At 47.0% G+C, this 24,800-nt stretch overlaps 1 protein-coding gene across 22 annotated transcripts in view; it reads left to right on the top strand.

Annotated features, from left to right (window-relative positions):
• The window catches only part of FNBP1 (formin binding protein 1), a 156,482-nt gene extending 131,970 nt beyond the window's left edge, over window positions 1-24,512 (top strand). For 7 of the 22 annotated variants that reach the window (XM_009244951.4, XM_009244949.4, XM_009244953.4 and 4 more), the window contains 5 exons: window positions 4,225-4,334; window positions 8,804-8,936; window positions 11,222-11,343; window positions 11,666-11,802; window positions 15,742-19,842. In XM_009244951.4, coding sequence (XP_009243226.2) covers window positions 4,225-4,334; window positions 8,804-8,936; window positions 11,222-11,343; window positions 11,666-11,802; window positions 15,742-15,920 — 681 coding nt within the window. In that variant the 3' untranslated portion in view covers window positions 15,921-19,842. Of the gene's footprint in view, window positions 1-4,224; window positions 4,335-8,803; window positions 8,937-11,221; window positions 11,344-11,662; window positions 11,803-15,741; window positions 19,843-21,190 lie in introns of those variants that run through there. The other 15 variants (XM_024252852.3, XM_063714090.1, XM_054521203.2 and 12 more) reach the window with 3 other exon arrangements.
• Window positions 24,513-24,800: the final 288 nt, after the last annotated feature.

The following is a 24,800-nucleotide window of genomic DNA, read 5'->3' as shown; positions in this document are numbered from 1 at the left end:
GGCTATTGAGTTTTTTGTTTTTGTTTTTGTTTTGAGATGGAGTCTTGCTCTGTCACTGAGGATGGAGTGCAGTGGCATGATCCTGGCTCACTGCATCCTCCGCCTCCCGGGTTGAAGCGTTTCTCCTGATTCAGCCTCCCGAGTAGCTGGGATTACAGGCACCTGCCATCATGCCTGGCTAATTTTTGTATTTTTGTAGAGACGGGGTTTCACCATGTTGGCCAGGCTGGTCTTGAATTTCTGACCTCAGGTGATCCGCCCACCTCAGCCTCCCAAATTGCTGGGATTACAGGTGTGAGCCACCACACCCAGTCGCTATTGAGTTTTAATTAATTAAAATTAAATAAATTTTTAAAAATTCAGTTCCACAATTTCACCAGCCACATTTCAAATGCTTCACAGCCACACATGGCTTCTGTGTTGGAAAGCGCGGCCATAGAACATTGCCATCACTGTAGAAAGTTCTGTTGGACTCACAGCACATAGCAAGGCTCAGCACATATTAAAGAGGTGAATGTTGACCACTTGCCAGATTTCGTGACTTTTTCTTTTTTGAGTTGGAGTTTTGCTCATGTTGCCCAGGCTGGAGTGCGCAGTGGCGCAATCTCGGCTCACCACAACCTCCACCTCCCGGGTTCAAGCGATTTTCCTGCCTCAGCCTCCCGAGTAGCTGGGATTACAGACGGGCGCCACCACACCTGGCTAATTTTGTATTTTTAGTAGAGATGGGGTTTTTCCATGTTGGTCAGACTGGTCTCAAACTCCCGACCTCAGGTGATCCACCCGCCTCGGCCTCCCAAAGTGCCAAGATTACAGGCATGAGCTACCGCGCCTGGCCTAGATTTCCTGATTTCTGAAGCAGTGTATCTTAACATTGTGTTTTTAACTGGAAAACATGCTCGTTTGATAAAACTCAAACCGTTTTTCCTCTGCTGTTCCACTATGACAATCAACACAGAAGATTTCTGTGACCAAATATGTGGAGGTTTCCTCTATATATCAAGTAGCAGACACTAGCTGGGTGTCCTTTAATTCAATTCCATTCTGATGCTATCTACCTGGAGATAGTGGCTGATCCTGGGGGTTGAGGGCTCAGTCCTGAAGGACTGTCCCCTCCTTCCCACCACTCGCAAGTCCAGGCTTCCAGGACTTCTGATGGACTAGCTTCAAGTTGGGGTTCCCATGACCCCCTCTTTGGGTTCAATTAATTTGCAGGAGCAGCTCACAGAACTCAGGGAAACATATTTACTGGTTTGTTTTTGGGTTGTTGTTGTTTTTTTTTTTTTTGAGACAGAATCTCGCCTGTCGCCCAGGCTGGAGTGTAATGGCGTGATCTTGGCTCACCACAACCTCCGCCTCCCAGGTTCAAGCAATTCTCCTGCCTCAGCCTCCCGAGTAGCTGGAACTACAAGCAGGTGCCACCATGCTTGGCTAATTTTTTGTGTCTTTAGTCGAGACAGGGTTTCTCTATGTTGGTCAGGCTGGTTTCGAACTCCTGACCTTGTGATCTGCCTGCCTCAGCCTCCCAAAGTGCTGGGATTATAGGCGTGAGCCACCGTGCCTGGCCACCGCATTTACTGGTTTATTACAAAGGATATTATAAAAGATACAGATGAAGAGATGCTTAGGGCAAGGTATCAGGGAGGGGGCACACAGCGTCCATGCCCTCCCCGGGCAGCCACTCTCTAGGAATCTCCCCAAAAACCCTGTCCTCTTGGGCCTTTTCTGAGACTTCATCAGATAGACTTGAAGCGTGGACAAGCATGTGGAAATGAGATTGGTCAGAAAGGGCCTGATCGCATCCTAATAGATCAGGTAGTGACACCCAGCAGGGCCTGTCTGTGCAGATTCTTCTTGGCCTCCCTGTGCAGCCTTCCTTCCTTCAGGGTGTGGGGCAGGATCCTCATGAAGCCTCTTGAATGAGGATCATATGGCCACATCAGAATCCTGCCTTGGGCAGGTGAAAGAAGGGCACGTGGAGGTCAGATAGAGAGATTCTGTTTTCTGAGATCGAAAGTGCTCTGATATTTTAACAAAAGACTGTAGCAAGAGGCTGCGCATGGTGGCTCATTCCTGTAATCCCAGGACTTTGGGAGGCGGAGGTGGGCAGATCGCCTGAGGTCGGGAGTTCGAGACCAGCCCGACCAACGTGGTGAAATCCATAATCCACAATAATCCAGTTTTCAAATAAATATTGTATAGTATATGGAAAACAAGTCTTTATTTTTATATTAAAGGTTAGTTTTGCTTCATCTTAGATTTAGAGTCAAATTAAACTTCTTTGCTTTGCTATTAGGAATAGTCACTTCCATTCTGGTTTCACTCAACTCTTATCTCTAACACACACACACACACACACACACACACACACACACATTAGAGAGTCAGTCAGTGTGTCTGACGAGTGTGTCTTTGAGAACATTAGCTGAAAGGTCTTTGCGTGGTCTTTTGTGGTCAACTATTTGCTAAATCACACACTTCCCAGCACATCACCCTGGCATTTTATCATAATCAGCCTAGGAACCCAGTCACAAGCCCCCATGTAAGCTGCTTGGCAAATGCAACTTGCTTCTGGAATTACATTAACTGGGTCCCTTCTTTCTACCCTGCCCCAAGCCTGCCTTGCCCTTGTTTCAAAAGAATTGAGGTTTTAAAGTAAAATCTCTTTTCTAAATGCCTGGCTTATCCCTGGTTATTTGAAGAAATTTCTCTCTCTCTTTTTTTTTTTTTTTTTTTTTTTTTTTTTGAGATGGAGTCTTGCATTGTCGCCTAGGCTGGAGTACAGTGGCACGATCTCGGCTCACTGCAACCTCCGCTTCCCGGGTTCAAGTGATTCTCCTGCCTCAGCCTCCCAAGTAGCTGGGATTACAGGCGCCCGCCACCACGCCCAGCTAGTTTTTTATATTTTTAGCAGAGACGGGGTTTCACTTTGTTGGCCAGGCTGGTCTCAAACTCCTGACCTCATGATCCACCCATCTTGGCCACCCAAAGTGCTGGTATTACAGGCATAAGCCACCGTGCCCAGCACAAAATTTCTCTCTCTTTATGAACATAGCCTCACTTAAGTAAAGGCACTTGACATCACAATTTAGCCAGAGCTTTCTAACAAGTAAGCATATGTCAAAGCCTGAAACTGTTGATACTTTCTCCTTAAAGCTCATACACAGAGTAAAGAGAGCAGTTGCTTTGAAAAGGGAATCAAGATATCAAAATACAGTTCTTCTGACAGATTAAAAACCGCGGAGATGAGTTTCGTACACTGTGGAAAACTGATTTTGAGGTCAGGGAGGGCATTGTCTCTGAACTCTGAGAGGCTTCCTAAAGGCCTAAAAGAAGTCACTAGGCTGGGCGCGGTGGCTCATGCCTGTAATTCCAGCACTTTGGGAGGCCAAGGTGAGCAGATCACCGAAGTCAAGAGTTAGAGACTGTGGAAAATTAGCCGGGCATGGTGGCACATGCCTGTAGTCCCAGCTACTTAGGAGGTTGAGGCAGGAGAATTGCTTGAACCTGGGTGGCAGAGGTTGCAGTGAGCTGAGATCGCACCACTGCACTCCAGCCTGGGCAACAGAGTGAGACTCCGTCTCAAGGAAAAAAAAAAGTAACTAGACTTTTAGAGGCAGCAGAGGGAGGCATGCATGGGGTAAGGGGAAGAGATTTTTTTTTTTTAATGTTCTTTTTCACCCACATTCTCTGAGGAATGTGATGTCCCATCTGTCACTTTACAGGGGTGGAGACTTTTGGCCTCAGCCTGTGTGAAGAGACTGGCAGGAATACTCACGCTAGGGAAAAGGCAGCAGCTAGGCGTGCAGTGGTTGATAGGGTTTATATTAAGGAAACATAAATTTCATTAACACTTCAGTGTTGCCACTGACATTGATGGTAACACTTGGTAGGAAAATGAAGAAGACTGTCTCAAAATGTGTTTTTCATGGATTCTCCCTAGAGTCAGAAGTATCTCTTACTCTCCTTTACTGTAGCGTTGCTCACTGCTTTTTCTGGGGCATTCTGGCCAGCATCCATGGAACTGGGAATGGTTTATGGGACTTATGCAGTTTGCATGCATTGATTTTTGCACCTCGGCTGGGTGTAGTGGGAAAGAGCTTCATCTATTTCATGAAGCCACATGCGATGTCTGCACCCCCCATGGCTGCAGGCTTTGCTTTCAGCCTTCTTTCAAGGAAAGCCTGGGGTTTTCTGGTTTCTCATTTATATTTGTGTCTGCAGGGTGCAACACCGGAGGATTTCAGCAACCTCCCACCTGAACAAAGAAGGAAAAAGCTGCAGCAGAAAGTCGATGAGTTAAATAAAGAAATTCAGAAGGAGATGGATCAAAGGTATAGTGCATCAATATGACTTATTAAGAAATTCAAGGCTGGGCGCAGTGGCTCACAACCTGTAATCCCAGCACTTTGGGAGGCTGAGGTGGGTGGATCACCTGAGGTCAAGAGATCGAGACCATCCTGGCCTACATGGTGAAACCCCGTCTGTACTAAAAATATAAAAACTAGCCGGGTGTAGTGGCGTGTGTCTGTAGTCCCAGTTAGGAGGCTGAGGCAGGAGAATCGCTTGAACTCAGGAGGCAGAGGTTGCAGTGAGCCAAGATCATGCCACTGCACTCCAGTCTGGGCAACAGAGTGAGACCCTATCTCAAAAAAAAAAAAAAAGAGAGAGACGACCAGCCTCAGCAACATAGTGAGACCCCATCTCTGCAAAAATAAACAAAAGTAGCTGGGTGTGATGGCACACCTGTAGTCCCAGCTACTTGGGAGGCTGAGGTGGGGAGAATTGCTTTAGCCTGGGAGGTGGAGGCTGCAGTGAGCTATTTGCTTAAGAATCAAAATCTAGTTGGGCACGGTGGCTCACGCCTGTAATCCCAGCACTTTGGGAGGCTGAGGCGGGCGGATCACAAGGTCAGGAGATCGAGACCATCCTGGCTAACACGGTGAAGCCCCGTCTCTACTAAAAATATAAAAACTAGCCAGGTATAGTGGCGCATGTCTGTAGTCCCAGTTAGGAGGCTGAGGCAGAAGAATCACTTGAACTCAGGAGGCAGAGGTTGCAGTGAGCCAAGATCATGCCACTGCACTCCAGCCTGGGCAACAGAGCAAGACTCTGTCTCAAAAAAATAAAAAATAATTAAAAATAAAATTAAAATTAAAATAAAAGAAATTCAAGTTCAGGCTGGGCGTGGTGGCTCACACCTGTAATCCCAGCACTTTGGGAGGCTGAGGCAGGAAGGTCGCTTGAGTCCGGGAGTTCAAAACCACCCCAGGCAACATAGCAAAACCCCTAAAAAAAAAAAAGAAAAAACTAGCCAGGCATGATGGTGTGCACCTGTAGTCCCAGCTATTTGGGAGGCTGAAGTGGAAGGATCACCTGAGCCCAGGAGGTCCTGGCTGCAGTAAGCCATGATCATGCCACTGCACTCCAGTCTGGGCAACAGAGTGAGACCATATCTCAAAAAAAAAAAAAAAAGAGAGAGAGAGACCAGCCTCGGCAACATAGTGAGACCCCATCTCTACAAAAATAAACAAAAGTAGCTGGGTGTGATGGCACACCTGTAGTCCCAGCTACTTGGGAGGCTGAGGTGGGGAGAATTGCTTTAGCCTGGGAGGTGGAGGCTGCAGTGAGCTATTTGCTTAAGAATCAAAACCTGGTCGGGCACGGTGGCTCACGCCTGTAATCCTAGCACTTTGGGAGGCTGAAGCGGGCAGATCACCTGAGGTCAGGAGTTCAAGACCACACTGACCAACATGGAGAAACCCCATCTCTACTAAAAATACAAAATTAGCTGGGTGTGGTGGTGCATGTCTGTAATCCCAGCAACTCGGGAGGATGAGGCAAGAGAGTCGCTTGAACCCAGGAGGCAGAGGTTGCGGTGAGCTGAGATCATGCCATTGCATTCCAGCCCAGGCAACAAGAGCAAAACTCCATCTCAGAAAAAAAAAAAAAGAAATATACCTTTAAATAAGCCACAAACTAAACAAAAAATCATAGTAGATATTAGAAAGTACATGAAATAGAATTGAACTTTAACATACATTCTTTATATAGTTTGTGGGATGTCATTAAAGCCATGCTTATAAAGAGATTTATTGCTCTGAATGCATATTAAAAACAGAGAGGTAAAAATCAGTGAGCCTTAGCTCACTTAGATCCTCACTTAGGATCTATCTCAAGAAGTTAGAAAAAGAACAGCAAATTAAGCCCAAAGGAAATAGAAGCGGCTGGGCATGGTGGCTCATGCCTGGAATCCCAGCACTTTGGGAGACTGAGGTGGGTGGATCATCTGAGGTCAAGAGTTCAAGACCAGCTTGGCCAACACGGCAAAACCCTGTCTCTACTAAAAATAGAAAAATTAGCCGGGCATGATGGGGCGCCTGTAGTCCCAGCTACTCGGGAGGCTGAGGCAGGAGAATCGCTTGAACCTGGGAGGCAGAGGGTGCAGTGAGCCGAGATCGTGCCACTGCATTCCAGCCTGGGCAACAGAGTAAGACCCTATCTCAAAAATAATTTTAAAATATATATATATATATATATACAATTCAACAGATCCAAAAGTTGTTCCTTAAAAAGATCAATAAAGTTGATAAACATGTGGAAAGATTGATTAGGAAAGACTGGGAGGAGAGGAGCTGAAGATAATGGATATAGACAACTCCGTTGAGGACTTTTGCTGAGAAATAGGGAGCTAGTGGGAGGTGTGGGCCATGAAGTCAAGAGATATCATAAGGGTGGACAACATTACACTTGGCTTGTAATGTTTGTTATTTGTTAAATAAATAAATGTTTATTTAAACATTTTTAAGAACATTTAACATTATTTAAAAATGTTTAAAAATTATTTATAAGCATGATTTTTAAATGTTTATTTAAATATGTATTTATTTAACAAATATTCATTGAGCATCTACTATGTGCCAAGGATGGCCTCGACACTTGGGATCCATCAAGTTAACAATGTAACTTGAGCTCATAGAGCTTCCTCCAAGAGCTTCCATTGTAACAGGAGGAGACAGACAGTGAACAATAAGCATAATAATAATGAATGATGCATGCTGTGGGAAAGAAGGCAGGAAGGAAATAAGGAAGATAGGAAGGAATGAAGAGAGGAAAGAAACAAGATAAAGTGGCTGGAAGTCCAGGTGGGTCTCAGCCTCTTAGGTGGAGGGTGGTGAGGACTTGTAGAAGCTCTCTTCCTGTTATTTCTATATTTTTAGTTAAACTGTTTCTCATGACTCAGAATGTATCTTTTGGTTTGTCTGTTGGCCTTGTATTGTATTGTATGGCCTGCTTTGGATTTTCTTTTGCTGACACTCATCAAAGTTGGCTCCTTAACCCTGGCAGTCATTTGCTCTAAATTTTTAACGACTCGAAGCGTACCAAAAGTGCCCTGCAACAAGGGCAAAATTAGTAGAGCTCTTTGGTCTTCAACCCAAACATGCCCCGAACTTTTCTAGGGATGCCTGCCCAGGCTACCATGGGCTGCTTCCAGACATGATTTCAGGAAGGATGTGGGATCCACAGTGTGTAGCTTTAAGGCTCTGTCACTTACCTGTCGTGGATACCAACTATGGATTCAGTTTCTTAACAGTGGAAATGGGTGTGTGTTAACATTTCCAAACCAATTGACTGTGCTTCTTCGTCAGGTGGGCACATTGCAGCCCGTGAGACCCAGGATGCCAGCTGTAGCTTTGGTTTGCATGAAGAATGCACACGTCGAAATACTTGGGGTTTTTTGTTTGTTTGTTTGTTTGTTTTGTTTTGTTTGAGATGGAGTCTTACTCTGTCACCCAGGCTGGAGTGCGTGGCATGATCTCGGCTCATTGCAACCTCCACCTCCTGGGTTCAAGTGATTCTCCTGCCTCAGCCTCCCAAGTAGCTGGGATTAAGGGGACATGCCATCACGCCTGGCTAATTTTTGTATTTTTAGTAGAGACGGGGTTTCACCATGTTGGAAATACTTGGGTTTTGAAGCCAGATTCGGTGGCTCATGCCTGTAATCCCAGCACTTTGGGAGGCCGAGGCAGGTGGATTGCTTGAGGCCAGGAGTTCAAGACCAGCCTGGGCAACATGGCAAAACGCAGTCTCTGCCAAAAATACAAAAATTAGCCATTCTCATAACCTGGTCTCAAAAATAAATTAATTAATTAAAGTTTTTTAAATTCTTGGCTATTATTTATTTTTTATCTGGGTGGCAAAGGGAAGGGCAGGATTAATTTATGCTTCTCAGTTATTGGGGACAATAAGGAGATAACCATTAGAGAAGGGAACTGAGATTTAAAAATCAGCTTCTTTATTTATAGCCTTTGGTAGCAGAATTCCTATAGAGAATTTCCAGAATGGAAGCTGGCCCAATAGTCCCTTATCCATACTCTAATCTTCCCACGTTTCCATTCATATGATTTTCAAAGTGGTAGAATATTGGCTGGTAAGAGTAACCTTTGCCGGGCAGTGTGGTAGCTCACGCCTATAATCCCAGCACTTTAGGAGGCCGAGGCAGGCAGATCACCTGAGGTCAGGAGTTCAAGACCAGCCTGACCAACGTGGCAAAACCCCATCTCTACTAAAAATACAAAAATTAGGTGGGCGTGGTGGCATGCACCTGTAATCCCAGCTATTCTGGAGGCTGAGGCAGCAGAATTGCTTGAACCCTGGAGGTGAAGGTTGCAGTGAGCCGAGATCGTTGCAGTGAGCCGAGATCGCACCATTGCCCTCCAGCCTAGGTGACAAGAGTGAAACTGTCTTAAAAAAAAAAAAAACGGAATAACCTTTACAGCGTTCTACTCTTTCTTTCTTTCAGAGATGCCATAACAAAAATGAAAGATGTCTACCTAAAGAATCCTCAGATGGGAGACCCAGCCAGTTTGGATCACAAATTAGCAGAAGTCAGCCAAAATATAGAGAAACTGCGACTAGAGACCCAGAAATTTGAGGTGTGAAACTTCTGTTGTGGAAAGCTTTGTTGGAAACGAAGAACAGGTGTTCCTCGGTGTAGAATGGCGTGGGGCCCTGACAATCCTCTCACTGGGAGGGACACAGTGGGAATGGCAGGCTGTTTCATGAGTTATGGTCAAAGGAAAAATACACTCTTCGCCGTTGAACATTCTGCTTCTCATCGTAGCCTATCTTAATCGTGGCTGTAAAACCTGACAGTGTTTAATGTTGTATTTGTATATGGTGGGGGATTGGCAGGGTTGTTTTTTAATTTTAGAGACAGGATTTTGCTTTGTTGCCCAGGCTGGAGTACAGTGGCATGCTTATAGCTCACTGCAGCCTTGATCTCCTTGGCTCAGCCTCTGAGGAGCAGGGATTACAGGCACATGCCACCATACCTGGCTAACTTTTATTTTTCAATTTTTTATTTTTTTAGAGTCCAGGTCTTGCTCTGTTGCACAGACTGGTCTTGAACTCCTGGCCTTAAGCCATCCTCCCACCTTGGCCTCCCAGAGTGCTGGGATTACAGCTGTGAGCCGCTGTGAGCCGCTGTGCCCGGCCAGTATTTTTTTTACTTTAAGTTATTCTGCTTCATCTCATGGTAATAAAATTGGGAGTATAGAGCGATCCATTATCCCAGTGAATCAAAGAAGCAATGAAAAAAAATCCCCTGAAATATACAATTGTTCTTTCAGCGGGCCCATTATGGAACGGGTATGTGTTTGAGAACCAGCAGCAAACACAAAGGAGAAACAAGCAGGAAACATAAATAATCAAAGCTTGAGGGAGGGAGAGGAGCACTCAAAAACTGTCAACAAAAGCCTCCTGAACCCACTCTCCACACCACGTTTAAAGACTACAGAGCATGGAAAAATACATTAGCAACCGATTCTACCAATCAGAATAGATTGTTTCCAGCAATGAAAGGTCAACTATGGCTTTTTTCATTCTTTTTTTTGAGATGAAGTCTCGCCCTGTTGCCCAGGCTGGAGTGTAGTAACGTGATCTCAGCTCACTGTGACCTGCACTTCCTGGGTTCAAGTGATTCTCCTGCCTAAGCCTCCTGAGTAGCTGGGACTACAGGTGTGCACCACCACGCCTGGCTAATTTTTGTATTTTTAGTAGAGATGGGGTTTTGCCATGTTGGCCAGGCTGGTCTCAAACTCCTGACCTCAGATGCTCCACCCGCCTTGGCTTCCCAAAGTGCTGGGATTACAGGCATGAGCCACCACACCTGGCCGGCTTTTTCCATTCTTTTCATAATCCATCATTAATGTTCATTTGAGCATTTAGAACTCAGAACGGTCCTTTTCTTATTTATTTATTTTTTTTGAGACAGAGTCTCGCTCTGTCACCCAAGCTGGAGTGCAGTGGTGCAATCTCGACTCACTGCAACCTCCACCTCCTGAGTTCCAGTGATTCTCGTGCCTCATCCTCCCAAGTAGCTGGGACTACAGGCATGTGCCACCATGCCCAGCTAATTTTTGTATTTTTAATGGAGACGGGGTTTCACCATGTTGGCCAGACTGGTCTCAAACTCCTGACCTCAGGTGATCTGCCCACGTCTCCCGAAGTGCTGGGATTACAGGCACTCACCACCACCCCCAGCTAATTTCTGTACTTTTAGTAGAGACAGGGTTTCACCATGTTGGCCAGGCTGGTCTCAAACTCCCGACCTCAAGTGATTCACCCACCTCGGCCTCCCAAAGTGCTGGGATTACAGGCGTGGCCACCACATCCGACCTTCTCATCATTTTTATTCCTTTGACTTCTTTATACTGTTTCAAATGTTGCTGAAGATCATTTTATCTACTTTAATTTTTAAGTACAAGTTTCATTTCTATCAAAAAAAAGTTACACTCCTAAAAAATAGGAAGTATGGCTTTCAAACTGAGTCACTGCTTAAGCATGGCTGTACCTTCAGGTATCTATCGCAGGGCGACCTCATGGTCAAGAAAGAACTAGAAGTGACTTATCCAAGATTGCACTGCTGCTTAAAAGCCCAAGGGGATAGCGTAGTCCAGTGTGCTTTCTGCCCCATCGTGGGCAACCACATAAATATGAGTTTGTTTCTATGTCTCCAACTTTGGGTGAAATGGAAACAACCGTCCTTCAGTACATTTGAACAGTCAAAGGCAGAAAACGTGGCCACTCTGCCCCCATGCGGACTTCCTCACATTGGGTTAAATGGCCAAGAGTAGCCCCTGAGTTTGGGACCTTAGGACGCTCTGGGCTGGCCCTCAGATGGCCTTAGGTTGGAGTCTCTCATTGCTTTCGTCTCCAGGCCTGGCTGGCTGAGGTTGAAGGCCGGCTCCCAGCACGCAGTGAGCAGGCGCGCCGGCAGAGCGGACTGTACGACAGCCAGAACCCACCCACAGTCAACAACTGCGCCCAGGACCGCGAGAGGTACAGTATCTGCACAGCGCCTGCCTCTGGCAAGGGAGCCTGTTGGCTTTGTATTTATTTCTAAATTTTGGAATCTGGAATGACCATAAGGCACTTGTTCAATGCCAAAATGTCTGTTACGATTGACCTGTCACTTTTCCCATGATGCAGATTTATAATTCCACATGGGATGGGTGATCTGAGCGTGCGATGATTTCCCGTGGCCTCAGTTACAGCGCTCGCAGAGGGGCGGGGTTGCAAGCGCTCCCAGTCGCAGGGACTCAATCTGAGTCCTCCCTGGGGTCAGTCGCTTTAGTTGTTTGTGTTTTCCTTTCTTGAGCAGCCCAGATGGCAGTTACACAGAGGAGCAGACTCAGGAGAGTGAGGTGAAGGTGCTGGCCACGGATTTTGACGACGAGTTTGACGATGAGGAGCCCCTCCCTGCCATAGGGACGTGCAAAGCTCTCTACACATTTGAAGGTGACATTTCATGTCTGCTGGATTCCCCTGCCTTTTATAAACCATAATATCTGAGTCACTCTTCTTTCACTTTTCCTTCCTTCCTTCCTTCCTTCCTTCCTCCCTTCCCTTCCCTTCCCTTCCCCTTCCCCTTCCTTCCTTCCCTTCCTTCCTTCCTTTTTTTGATACAGGGTCTCGCTGTCTTGCCCAAGCTAGAGTGCAGTGGTGCAATCATGGCTCACTGCAGCCTTGACCTCCTGGGCTCAAGTGATCCTCCGACCTCAGCCTCCTGAGTAGCTGGGACTACAGGCAAGCACCACCATGTCCGGCTCATTTTTGTACTTTTGTACTTTTTGTACTTTTCAGTAGAGACAGGGTCTCACTATGTTGCCCAGGCTGGTGTTGAACTCCTGGATTCAAGCAGTATTCCCGCCTCAGCCTCCCGAAGTGCTGTGATCACAGGTGTGAGCCACTGTGCCTAGCCACACTCTTCTCTTTCTGTGACCAGAACTTTCTTTAGAAGCCTTCCAGATCTGACTGGGCATGGTGGCTCATACCTGTAATCCTAGAACTTTGGCTAGGCTGAGACAGGCAGATCACTTGAGGCCAGGAGTTCAAGACCAGCCTCGCCAACATGGTGAAATCCCATCTCTACTAAAAATACAAAAACTAGCTGGGCACGCTGGCAGGCGCCTGTAATCCCAGCTGCTCGGGAGGCTGAGGCACGAGAATCACTTGAACCCAGGAGGAGGAGGTTGCAGTGAGCTGAGCTAGTGCCACTGTACTCCAGCCTGGGTGACAGAATGAGACTCTGTCTCAAAAAAAAAAAAAAAAAAAAAAAAAAAAGCTGCAGCAGCAGCCTTCCAGATCTTTCTCTACAGTGCTTTTATCCTACTCATGGTATGATTACTGTTTGGTTGTATATTTTGACTTTTGGTTCATATAACTTAACAGCTTCCAGAGAGCTTGCTTCACTGCAGCAGACGATAGGGAGGATGATCATTTCATCCATTCATTTAATATCTAATATCTATAGCGCTCCTGTCTTGTAAAGGCCCATGAAGTGGGGGGATGCAGGTCATATGATATGGCACCTGCCCGGAGGGAAATCAGGCAGACACACTTAAGGAGCCGGCAGCGGTCAGGCACAGTGGCTCACGCCTGTAATCCCAGCACATTGGGAGGCCGAGGCAGGCGGATCACGAGGTCAGGAGATCAAGACCATCCTGGCCAACATGGTGAAACCCCATCTCTACTAAAAATACAAAAATCAGCTAAGCGTGGTAGCGCGTGCCTGTAATTCCAGCTACTCAGGAGGCTGAAGCAGGAGAATCACTTGAACCAGGGAGTTGGAGGTTGCAGTGAGCCGAGATCACGCCACTTTACTCCAGCCTGGCAACAGAGCGAGACTCCCTTTCAAAAAAAAAAAAAAGCAGGCAGCTTGCAGTGTTTGCCAGAGGAGGGATACAGAGGAATGGGGAGGATGGGAGAATGAGGTCGCTTCCTTAAGGGAGTTTGGAGAACTTGCCATGGCATGGGAGGCGTGGCCAAAAATGGGCATTGTGCTTAGATGTCTTAAGTCCTAATAGTGAAATGTGGCACTAAAAAGGGGGAAGTGCCAATGGGGGCGAGGTTAGAGAAACATCTGGATTTTATGTGGCAAACATTGAGGAGCTATTGAAGGTCCTCTAGCAGGGTGTTGCTGCAGTCAGAGCTGTACCTTAGGAAAGTCATTGTCAGATGTGTAGGATCAACTAGAAAACAGGCAAGATGGTTAGAAAGACTAGCCTAGGCCAGGCGCGGTGGCTCACGCCTGTAATCCTAGAACTTTGGGAGGCTGAGGCGGGCAGATCACCTGAGGTCAAGAGTTCGAGACCAGCCTGCCCAACATGATGAAACCCCGTCTCTACTAAAAATACAAAAATCAGTCAGGCGTGGTGGCGGGAGCCTGGAATCTCAGCTACTCGGGAGGCTGAAGCATGAGAATTGCTTGAACCCAGGAGGCGCAGGTTGCAGTGAGCCGAGATCGCGCCATTGCACTCCAGTATGGGCAACAGAGGGCAACTCTGTCTCAAAAAAAAGAAAGAAAAAGAAAAGATAAACTAGCTTAGTGTTTCTAAACCGATGAACCTTGAAACGATGTCCTGCAGAATGTTAATAAGGAGGCCGTGAAAGAAGCTCTCAGACCAGGCTCAGTGGTGGCACGTCTGTAATCCCAGCACTTTGGGAGGCTGAGGCCAGGAGTTCAGGGCTACGGTGAGCTGTGATCGTACCACTGCACTCCAGCCTAGGCAATAGTGTGAAACCCTGTCTCTCTAAAAAATAAATAAATAATAATAAAATTATGAAAAAGTTGCATTTTAATATAATGAATAAATTTTTTAAAATAGCAATCAGAGCTCAAGTAAGTTTGGGAAGCCCTGGGCTAAATAAATTTTACAGATGTCTTTACTACAGGACTTTTCAGAGCCTTTAATAGACTAAATGTTCATTGTGATAAAATAAGAAAGAAGTACCAGTTTAAATGTTCCCAGTTTGACTTCATATTCCAGCCATCCCCCACCGTTCCCTGTTGCCCTGTTAACAGCTCCCTAAACTCTTTGCCTTGCAGAAAACTGGGGGAGGGGAGGTGGGCAGCCTTTGAAATGATCCTAGCAGAAGGTCTTGGGGGCCTTGTTCAAGGAATGGATACAGAGATGCCACCATTGACAAACTGCATAGATTCGGGGCTGATCAGAAGCCAGGAACAAAAAGGAGAAGAAATCCAAGATGGCTCCCAGAGTTGTATTCCTGGGAGGACAGAGAGGTCTAGGGAAGTGGAAAAGTAGGAGGATATAGTTAGGAGGAAGAACAGTGAATCCAGGTTCATCTGTGTTGTTTCAGGTGTTGGGGCCATGTCTAGGTGGCAGTGTGCTGCAGACACTGGGAAAAGTGGAATCTTGGCTGCAGAAAGTACCAGAGTGGAAGCAATATGTGAGGACAGTGTTTAAAGAGGAGCAGTTGGGCCGGGCGTGGTGGCTCACACCTGTAATCCCAGTGCTTTGGGAGGCCAAGGCGGGTAGATCACCTGAGGTCAGGAGTTCAAGACCAGCCTGACCAACATGGTGAAACCTTGTCTCTACTGAAAATACAAAAGTAGCCGGGCGTGGTGGCACATGCCTGTAGTCTCAGCTACTCGGGAGGCTGAGGCAGGAGGATCACTTGAACCTGGGAGGCAGAGGCTGCAGTGAATAGAGATCATGCCATCACACTCCAGCCTGGGCAACAGAGCAAGACTGTCTCAAAACAAACAAACAAAAAAAAAATGGGAGGCTGAGGCTGGTGGATCACCTAAGGTCAGGAGTTTGAGACCAGCCTGACCAACATGGTGAAATCTCGTCTCTACTAAAAATAGAAAGGTTAGCCAGGTGTGGTGGTGCGCACCTATAGTCTCAGCTGCTCGGGAGGCTGAGGCAGGAGAATCGCTTGAACCGGGGAGGTGGAGGTTGCAGTGAGTTGAGATTGCACCACAGCACTCTGGCCTGGGCAACAAGAGCGAGACTCCATCCCCCCCAACCCCCCCCACCCCAAAAAAGTAACAGACAAAAGAGAAGCAGTTGGAGCCACGGGGGTACCCTTCTCCTGAGAGAGATCCAAGGGAGACAGAAGACGACTAAAGAAGAGAACCAAAGATTTATCCAGGGGGAAACACTTGCCATTCTGGGAGGGAGGAGAAAGAGGGCCCTGGAGGACTTAGAGAGGGTCCCTAGAGAGACAGAGGTAAGAACCCGGACATTTCTGTGCAGAAGGAGACAGTTTTGAGGCAGTGGGTGAGGGGTCCATGCGTCTGAGAAGGTCTGAGTGGGGTGAATTTTATGTGGACTTCATCTTCGACGACACTTGTTTCATTGCGAAGGCCACTGTTTGCTTCCTCCCTGCATTTGCCAAGACATCTAACATATCCTGCTATTGCTCTTTCAGGTCAGAATGAAGGAACGATTTCCGTAGTTGAAGGAGAAACATTGTATGTCATAGAGGAAGACAAAGGCGATGGCTGGACCCGCATTCGGAGAAATGAAGATGAAGAGGGTTATGTCCCCACTTCATATGTCGAAGTCTGTTTGGACAAAAATGCCAAAGGTGCTAAGACTTATATTTAATACCATAAAAAAAAAAAAAAAAAACTTTAGAAAAATGGAGTTGTTTCTCCCCACAACCGTGACTGTTACAGGCAGTTCCTCAAGAGACTGGCTGGCAAGCACCGTTGTGCGCGTTCTCCTGTAGTCTCACGTGGACTTCAGGGTCCGGGCACCTGAATTGCCTTGTCTAGTTTGGGCTGTAATCAAGTTTCACTTGCTGATGAAATTTTATGTGGAAAGCTGCCAACCGCCAGCTTACAGCTGTGTCATTCGAAATCTGATAAACATTTCTTCTTTTGGCAGTATCTGTAGATTAAAAAAAAAAAGTTGCATTGTAGCTTCTCATCTTTCTGAATTTAAAAGCCGGCACACATCATGCAGGTGCCAAAGACTTCCCTACTCTTGTTTATATCTAGTATCCACCATACACTGAGCTACATTAGGAGGTTACAGATTGTAACTTAATAAACTGAACTGTGTTAGTTTGTTAAATTGTATGCTCATTCACTTGGGAGGAAGTCACAAGTAAAATAACATCTCCTCCTTCTTGACTAAAGCAGTAAATAAGATTCTTATATTGGCATCAAAAGTGTGTATTTTTACTTAAACGTGGTCAGCATCCTTGCTAGGGCATCACGAGTATCCTGTTACATCTATATGATCCCAGATAACCAGCTGAAATCTGGAAAAGTTTGGTGAATTGACCAGTTGATTTTTACATGGCATTGCTGATTTTCCAAATGTCACCAAATTGACAGGTTTTTGTTGTTGTTGTTGTGTTTGTGTTTTGTTGTTGTTGTTGTTTTGAGACAGGGTCTGGCTCTGTTGCCCAGGCTGGAGTACAGTGGCTCACTGCAACCTCTGCCTCCCCCAGGTTCAAGCGATTCTCCTGCCTCAGCCCCCCGAGTAGCTGGGATTACAGGCATGCACCACCACGCCCGGTAATTTTTGTATTTTTAGTAGAGACGGGTTCGCTGTGTTGGCCAGGCTGGTCTCAAACTCCTGACCTCAAGTGATCTGCCTGCTTCTGCCTCCCAAAGTGCTGGGATTACAGGCGTGAGCCACTGCGCCTGGCCCAAATTGACAGTTGATCAGATGTGCTAGTGCTGTTTAGATGCAGTTACTTAAAAGCAGAGCATGTCCATGCATCAGCTCGTTTTGGCTGTGATTTTCTGTCACACTTGGTTCTGTTTCTGTTGGTTTTAACTCACGCTTGCCCAGGTGGGGCTATAAAGAGAACGTGGTGTGGCAGCAACTGCTTCTCCCCACAGACACGGATCTCAGCACATCGCTGTTCAAAGAGTTTGGGGGTTTGCTTTTGTTTTTTTGTTTTGTTTTTTGTTGTTGTTTTTTGCTTTCAATCATTGGCAAAGTTTGGATTTACTGGAAATTATTTTAGAATTTCTGGCTCATTTTATACAATTAACTGTAGCCAGAATGAAGTAAAATGTCTCACCACATCGAAAGGAATCTAGGCCACATGAGAATTTGCATTTTTAAATTGGCATTGATGTGGGAGGGGAGATAGTGAAGTTGGTCACACGCGTAGATGGTTGCCAGGCATTTCACTGGGCCCATTGCGAGAATCCACCCCGAGATCATAGACAACCCACTACAAATGGGTCAGAATGAAGGTGTTGGGTCAGATTCTCTTTTTATTTGATTTTGAAAATTATTTCCTTGTGTCCCTCGTGCTTTCAAGTAGGAAATTAGCCCCTGCCTCTACACTGTGTGTTCATTTGATCAGCTCAAGTCCATTTAAAGCTGATTTTCCAAGCAGTAGCTGCACATTCAGGCTCTAGAACCTAGTAGGGGTTCTGGATGTTAGGGGCCATGTTTCAAGATTCTCGCAGCCACTTAACCTTTACTTAGTGACAGCCTGATTTTTTAAAAAACATACTTTTTTTTTTTTTTTTTTTGAGACGGAGTCTTGCTCTGTCGCCAGGATGGAGTGCAGTGGCACAATCTTGGCTCACTGCAACCTCTGCCTCCCGAGTTCAAGCGATTCTCTTCCCTCAGCCTCCGGAGTAGCTGGGACTACAGGCGTGTGCCACCACGCCCGGCTAATTTTTTGTATTTTTAGTAGAGACGGGTTTCACCGTGTTAGCCAGGTTGGTCTCGATCTCCTGACCTCGTGATCCATCCGCCTTGGCCTCCCAAAGTGTTGGGATTACAGGCGTGAGCCACCGTGCCTGGCCTTTTTTTTTTTTTTTTTTTTTTTTTGAGACAGAGTCTCACTCTGTCACTTAGGCTCAAGGGCAGTGATACAGTCCTGGTTCACTACAACCTCTGCCTCCCAGGTTCAAGTAATTCTTGTGCCTCAGCCTCCCGAGTAGCTGGGATTACAGGTGCCTGCCACCACACCTGGCTAATCTTTGTTTTTTCTTTTTTTTTTTTTTAATGGAGACGGGTTTTCACCATGTTGGCCAGGCTGGTCTCAAACTCTTGGGCTCAAGTGATCCGCCCGCCTCAGCCTCCTAAAGTGCTGGGATTACAGGGTGAGCCACCGTGCCAGGCCCACATTTCTTTTGGATACTATTGCTGACATAGTATCAATAAAGGCACCCATCCTAACCCTAGGCCTCTTTGTAAATATTGCAGCAAGAAAATCAGCTGACCCTTCAACCACAGGGATCTGTTTAAATGAGCAGTAGCAAGTTTCTAGCTTTACCCCAGTAAACAAGTGAATGGGAAACCTAAGGTATTAAAATCTGACCTTTCTATCCGATGACAAACTCATTTCCAGTCTGTGAGCTCCTGGACAAAGCAAACTAACCACTGAAAAATTTGAAAATAGGGCAAGACGACATTAACCTTGTGAAAGTCTGCTTTGAAAAAAGGCATTCTGTCAAGCTGTGTATTTTTTTCTTATTTAATTATTCAAATTTAGTTATTTCGTTATTCACATTTAATTCAGAAAATAGCTCAGTTGGTTTCAGGGGGAATGGGGTGGGAGGGGTCTGGGCACATAAATCTATGATGATAATTGTAAATGTATGATCATTAAGTTGTATGCCTCAGTACTATAACAGGTGAATCTCTGTAATATTGACTAAACAGTTAAAGATATTTTGTAAATTTCAGGTCCATCTCATCAATGCATGAAATATTAGAAAACCAAATTCCAAAGAATCAGGAATTTCCATTTCCACCCAAAGTATACTTTATTATCTTCTAGCAGTTCTCTGTTAAAATAAAAGAAGCAAAATCTCAGCTACTTATATAATTTTCTCCTTTTATTTGAAAGTTACGCTTAGAGATTGATGATATGTACAGAGAAGCCTTTCCTCCCTACTCTGTTTATAACTCTGTCCAACTTGCCCACAAACACTGCCCTCCTTAAACCCATCTGATGTGGGCAAAGCCACTGTTTTCTTAGGCGCTAACTCAGTGCAGCTGTTTTATTTTTATAATGCCGGTCAACCTTTTGTGTGTGTGTGTGTGTGTGGTGTCTACGATGTGCTTATTATTTAATAATTGCCAAAATATTTAGACTAGAGTAACTTCCGGTGGGTCAATTGGATTGTGACTTTCTTTTGTGGCTTTTTGGTTTTTCGATTGCTCTCTGTTAAATGTTTTCATAATTCCCCCCACAGAATACATGTGTATATACTGCAACTTAAAAACTAAAAGCAGTACTTGAATGAGTTGTTTTAATGTTGTACTTTTATCTGTTTGTTTTATGGGTTCTCCTGCTGCCTAATGACCTTTCTGTTTTTATAACTGCCGGAAAGCCGCGAAGCCTCTCGCACGGGGAGCTAGGTCCCCGCTGCGGCTCCGCACTTGAGTTTATTATAAACTCTGGGGTTCTGAGTAAGTTTTGTTTGAATACAGCAACATGATTGTCTCTTTCTATTCTTATCCTAAAAGAAAAGACTCTGTCTGGCATCTTTTAGTTGTACCCTCATATCTGCCTCTCTAATAAATGTTATATTTTTTCTCAGTATTGTGTATTTTAAGTGACTTTTCATGTTTCCAAGAAAATTATTCTGTGTAATGTGAATATTTAACTCTTTCATCTCCAGTAATAGGGGATTTTCTAGCCCAATGCTTTTTAAAAAATTCCGCCTCCCACCCCTGCCTCCTCCTTTAAATGATGGCACCTCCTCCCCTGTTTCTGATCCTGCGTGCACTCAGGGCCTGAGAAATCTGTGTTTCTTTTGTTTCTTTTCTCTCTCCTTGAGATGAAGAGCTTTTCACGGTTTATTGCTGAATGAATACAGAACGACAGGTTTTCCTTTTCACCAAAGATTTTACATTGTACTGCTGAAGAGCCAAGAGTTTCCTTCTGAGAGAATCGGACCTTCATGTTCCTTGTACCATTCTAGGAAACTGATGCATTTCTTTTCTTTTTTTTTTTTTTCTGGAGTTGAGTTCTCACTCTGTTGCCCAAGCTGAAGTGCAGTGGCGCTATCCTGGCTCACTGCAGCCTCGACCTCCCTGGGCTCAAGCCATCCTTCCAACTCATCTTCCCGAATAGCCGGGACTACAGGCGCGTGCCAACATGCTGGTTAATTTTTTTTAAATTTTTTGTAGAGATGAGGTCTGGCTATGTTGTGGCCCAGGCTGGTCTTGAACTCCTGAGCTCATGCATCCTCCGTCTTCAGTCTCTCAAAGTGCTGGGATTACAGGTGTGAGCCACTGCACCCGACTTCCGTTTCCTTTTTTTTTTTTTTTTGAGACAGAGTCTTGCTCTGTCATCCAGGCTGGAGTGGAGTGGCCTGATCTCAGCTCACTGCAACCTCCGCCTCCTGGGTTGAAGCGATTCTTCTGCCTCAGCCTCCCAAGTAGCTGGGATTACAGGCGCCTGCCACCACGCCAGGCTAATTGTTGTATTTTTAATAGAGATGGGTTTTCACCATGTTAGCCAGGCTGGTCTTGAACTCCTGACCTCGTGATCTGCCTGCCTCAGCCTCCCAAAGTGCTGGGATTACAGGCATGAGCCACCGCGCCCAGCCCTGGCCTCCGTTTCTTACTTTCTCTCAAAACTAAACTTATGAGAAAGCTGAGCTGGGGCGGATGGCCTCATCAGTCTCCTGTTTGGGCTTCTCTTAACCCTGAAGGAAAGACCAGTTAAAGGCTAGAGAGAAAACCGTGAAAGTTCCTCATCTCAGACCTGCTCTGTGGTAACCAATTGCTCTAAGATGCCCCCTCCCACCCCTTCCCTCCCCTCCCACTACCCTCCCCTCCCAGGGCGGTGCAGTTTGTAGCCAAGAGCAAAATGCCCGCCTGGAACCCGCGCCTTCCTCTCTAACAGAGAGTTTCTCTTTCTGTTTCTCTTTGTGTTGTAGATTCCTAGAGGGGAGTGCCTGCGAGCCTCGGGTGAGCCTTCCTGGAGGAGCCTCCGTCTGCTTGTCCCCACAGGCCTCCAGCGCCCTGCCCTGTGGACAGCCCACCCCTCCGCAGCCCCATCCCTGCGGGGCGGTCTCTCTCTCTCTACAGCATGCTCCCTGCGGCCCTGCCCTCCCGCCTGGGCCGGGCCACCTCGTGGGGGACAAGTCTTGCCAGCGCCCACCCCCACGGCTCGGGTCAGTCCTCATCGCTCCCCCTCCCCACCCCGCGCAGGCCACTGAGATGGTGGGACACACGCCCCCGCCTGCTCCTTCCTGGGCCCTCAGTCCACCCGGGCTCGTCCAGGCGGCCCTTCTGCGCTTCACACAGTGCCTTTTGTGAAAATGTCATCACGGGTCCCCTGAGGAGACAAGGCAGGTCCAGCGCACACCAGGCGGACTGAGCACTCGATGTCATCCGTGTGTCCCCGACTGTCCGCTGTAGAAAACACTTCCTCTTCTCCCAAGTCTGTGAAGTCCTCAGTGGTCCTTTTTGGATTCTAGGCTTGCACCTCATACTAAACATTGACCCTTTCAGTATCCCCTCGACCTGGGAGCATCTGGCAGGCAGGGGGGCAGGTGCACACACACCCACAGGCACACCCACCAGTACACACGCGTGCGCATACACACATTTTGGTTTGGCGCCCTGTTTTCAGTGGCCTGGGAAGGTCCACGCTAGAAGTTGAATTCCAGCTCGCCTTGTTGACTTGCCTGTGTCCACCGGCCATGAGGAGCCCACGCCTGTCCTCCCCATCACTTTCCCGTCCTTGAGAACTGTAGATCATGCGCTTGTGAGTGAGGCCCTCCCCTCTGCACCAGCTCATTGCAAAGCGAACATCCTCTCCTTTTAGGAGCCCCAGGATTAGCATCTGAAAAAGTTAGCACTTTTTTTTTTTTTTTTTTTTTGAGACGGAGTCTCGCTCTGTTGTTCAGACTGGAGTGCAGTGGCGTGATCTTGGCTCACTACAACCTCCGTCTCCTGGGTTCCAGCGATTCTCCTGCCTCAGCCTCCCAAATAGCTGTGATTACAGGCGTGCACCACCACACCTGGCTAGTGTTTGTATTTTTAGTAGAGACAGGGTTTCACCGTGTTGGTCAGGCTGGTCTTGAACTCCTGACCTCAGGTGATCCGCCCGCCTCAGCCTCCCAAAGTGCTCAGATTACAGGCGTGAGCCACCACACCCTGCCGAGGTTAGCACTTTTATCACCAAAGACCCCGTGCCTCTCGTGGTCCTTTGAGGATCCTGCCGCCACCACCCTTGTATTTTATCACGTGCTCTTCAGGGCATGTGGAATTAGTTGAGTTTGCTTTTAGAGCCAAGTTTCTTTCCCTGTGTGGGTTTTTGAGTAAAACTTGAGGTCCCCTAATCTGTGGTTCCCCCACGCCTTAGAGCAGAGCAGCCCCTCCTCTCATTTGGTGCAGAAACAGTCAAGAGGAACCATTGGCCGAGAGCTTCTGTGACCAAGTGCCACAGAAGCCTGGGGATGACGTCGGGCAGCTTTATTCTTTGCTTGGCTTTGGTAACTAGGTGGTCCCCTCAAGCATCCTCAGTTCCTCTTGCTGTTTATGACTCTAAGACAAGGAAGTCCTATAGAAGCCAAAGGGACAGGGACAGAAAGGACAGGTCCCAAGGGATGGGGCCGTCTTTACTCGTGGAAACCAGGAAATTGCTCCTCTCAGCCAACCAGGGTTGACCACACACCACCCTTCCGGAGCAGCTCAGTCAGCCCTCGGGGACGAGAAACCACAAGCGCGGAGACGCTGAGGCCCAGGCAAGTGAAGAGGAAGTGGCTTTGGGTTTTTAAAGTGGGTGAGCGTGAGCCTCTCTGACTGCTTCTTCCCTGGGGGACTGCAAACCGCCCGCTGAAGGCTCAGGGCTGCGGCAGAGCCATGGGCTTCCGGTCCCTGCAACGGGTGGCTTAAGCGTGGTGCACCCATCAGTCACGCAGGAGGACCGACTTGACGGACGAAAGACAAGCCGGGATGACGCAGGGTGAGAAGAGTCAGGGCCGCGCCTCTGTCCCTGCAAACCAACAGGTGCATGGTGAGTGTGGCGGTCCCCACAGCTCCCCAATGGGCCCCCCCGCCAACGGGGACGACAGGGATCTTCAGGAACTTCTGAGCTCACCAAGTCAAGTGGACCACTCTCCACTCCACGAGGATGTGAAACGGTTCTTTAAAATGGGATTTTGGAGCTTCGGGAATGCATGTGCATCGCGTCTTTCCTATTATGGGTCAGGATAGATTCATTTCTTGCAACATAGTGGAAAAGGTATAAGCTGCAGTAATTTGCTCTTTGAATGACCGTCACCCCCGGTGTAGGATATGCTTGTATTCCCCCGTCACTCCTCCGCCTCTTTTTTTAAACTTTTCCATCACGTGTGTCCAAAAAGAATGTTACAGCGAGTGCTCTTAAATGTTGAACCTGGGTGTTGCTTCCTGGCCAGTCTGCGTGGCTCCATGAAAAGCTCACTGCTGCCCCAGCCGGGCTTCTTAGAGGAGGTCAGTTGTCCTATGTATCATTTACTCTGGGAATCCTACTGTGAAATCATGTCTGTATTTTTCTGGAGCAGTTCACATAGAGTAGAACGTGGAATTTCCCGTGAACGTCTCCCTCCCCCGTATCTGCCGCCTGTCACTTCGCCGCCGTGCTAGAATACTGTTGTGTTGTAAGATGACTAATTTTAAAAGAACCTGCCCTGAAAAGTACTTAGAAACGCAATGAAAGAGAGGAACTTGTCCTTTACCCAGTTTTTCCTTTGCAGGATGGGAAAGTATAAAAAGGCACGGAAGGTTGTCATGGGCTGTTCCTTGGGGGTTTTTATCCCGCTCACCGTGGAGATAAGCCTGCGGCTTGTCTAACCAGCACAGCACAAAGGTCTCGATGCCTTTTGGTAAGATCTGTCATTACAGAAGACAGTTTACATGACGTCAAAAAGTGACGTTAATGCTAAGTGTTTTCCAGAAATATTGGCTTCATGTTTCTTACTGGCTCTGCCTCCTGTGCTTATATCATCCAAAAACTTTTTTAAAAGGTCCAGAATTCTATTTTAACCTGATGTTGAGCACCTTTAAAACGTTCGTATGTGTGTTGCACTAATTCTAAACTTTGGAGGCATTTTGCTGTGTGAGGCCAATCGCCACTCTAAAGGTCGTAGAGTTGCCTGTTTGTCTCTGGAGATGGAATTAAACCAAATAAAGAGCTTCCATTGGAAGGCTTATATTGACCTTGTAACTATATGTTAATCCTGTAAGTGTTGAAATAAAATATAACTTCTGGCACCGCGTCACGGGACTGTTTTGTTGCAAGAAGACATGATCCTAGTTGCGGAAGCAGTCTGGTGTCATTGGAAGCCCCCTGGGCTGGGGAGCTGGCCCCTGGGAGGAGCTGGAGACCTAGATAGCTCTCAATTCCACCGCCATCCACGGTGGAGGGGGAGGCGCTCAGACCGTGGTGACATGAAATTCGGGCTGATGTAGTGTGAGGATTCCGAGAGGCTCCTTATGGCTAGGAGTATTTCTTGCATGCACATTGAGCTGGTTGCTACTCTAGCTCTTTGGGGACCT

The sequence above is a fragment of the Pongo abelii genome, chromosome 13, assembly GCF_028885655.2.
Source record: "Pongo abelii isolate AG06213 chromosome 13, NHGRI_mPonAbe1-v2.0_pri, whole genome shotgun sequence".
In the NCBI taxonomy this organism is placed as follows: domain Eukaryota; kingdom Metazoa; phylum Chordata; class Mammalia; order Primates; family Hominidae; genus Pongo; species Pongo abelii.
This window is presented reverse-complemented; position numbering and strand designations above follow the sequence as displayed.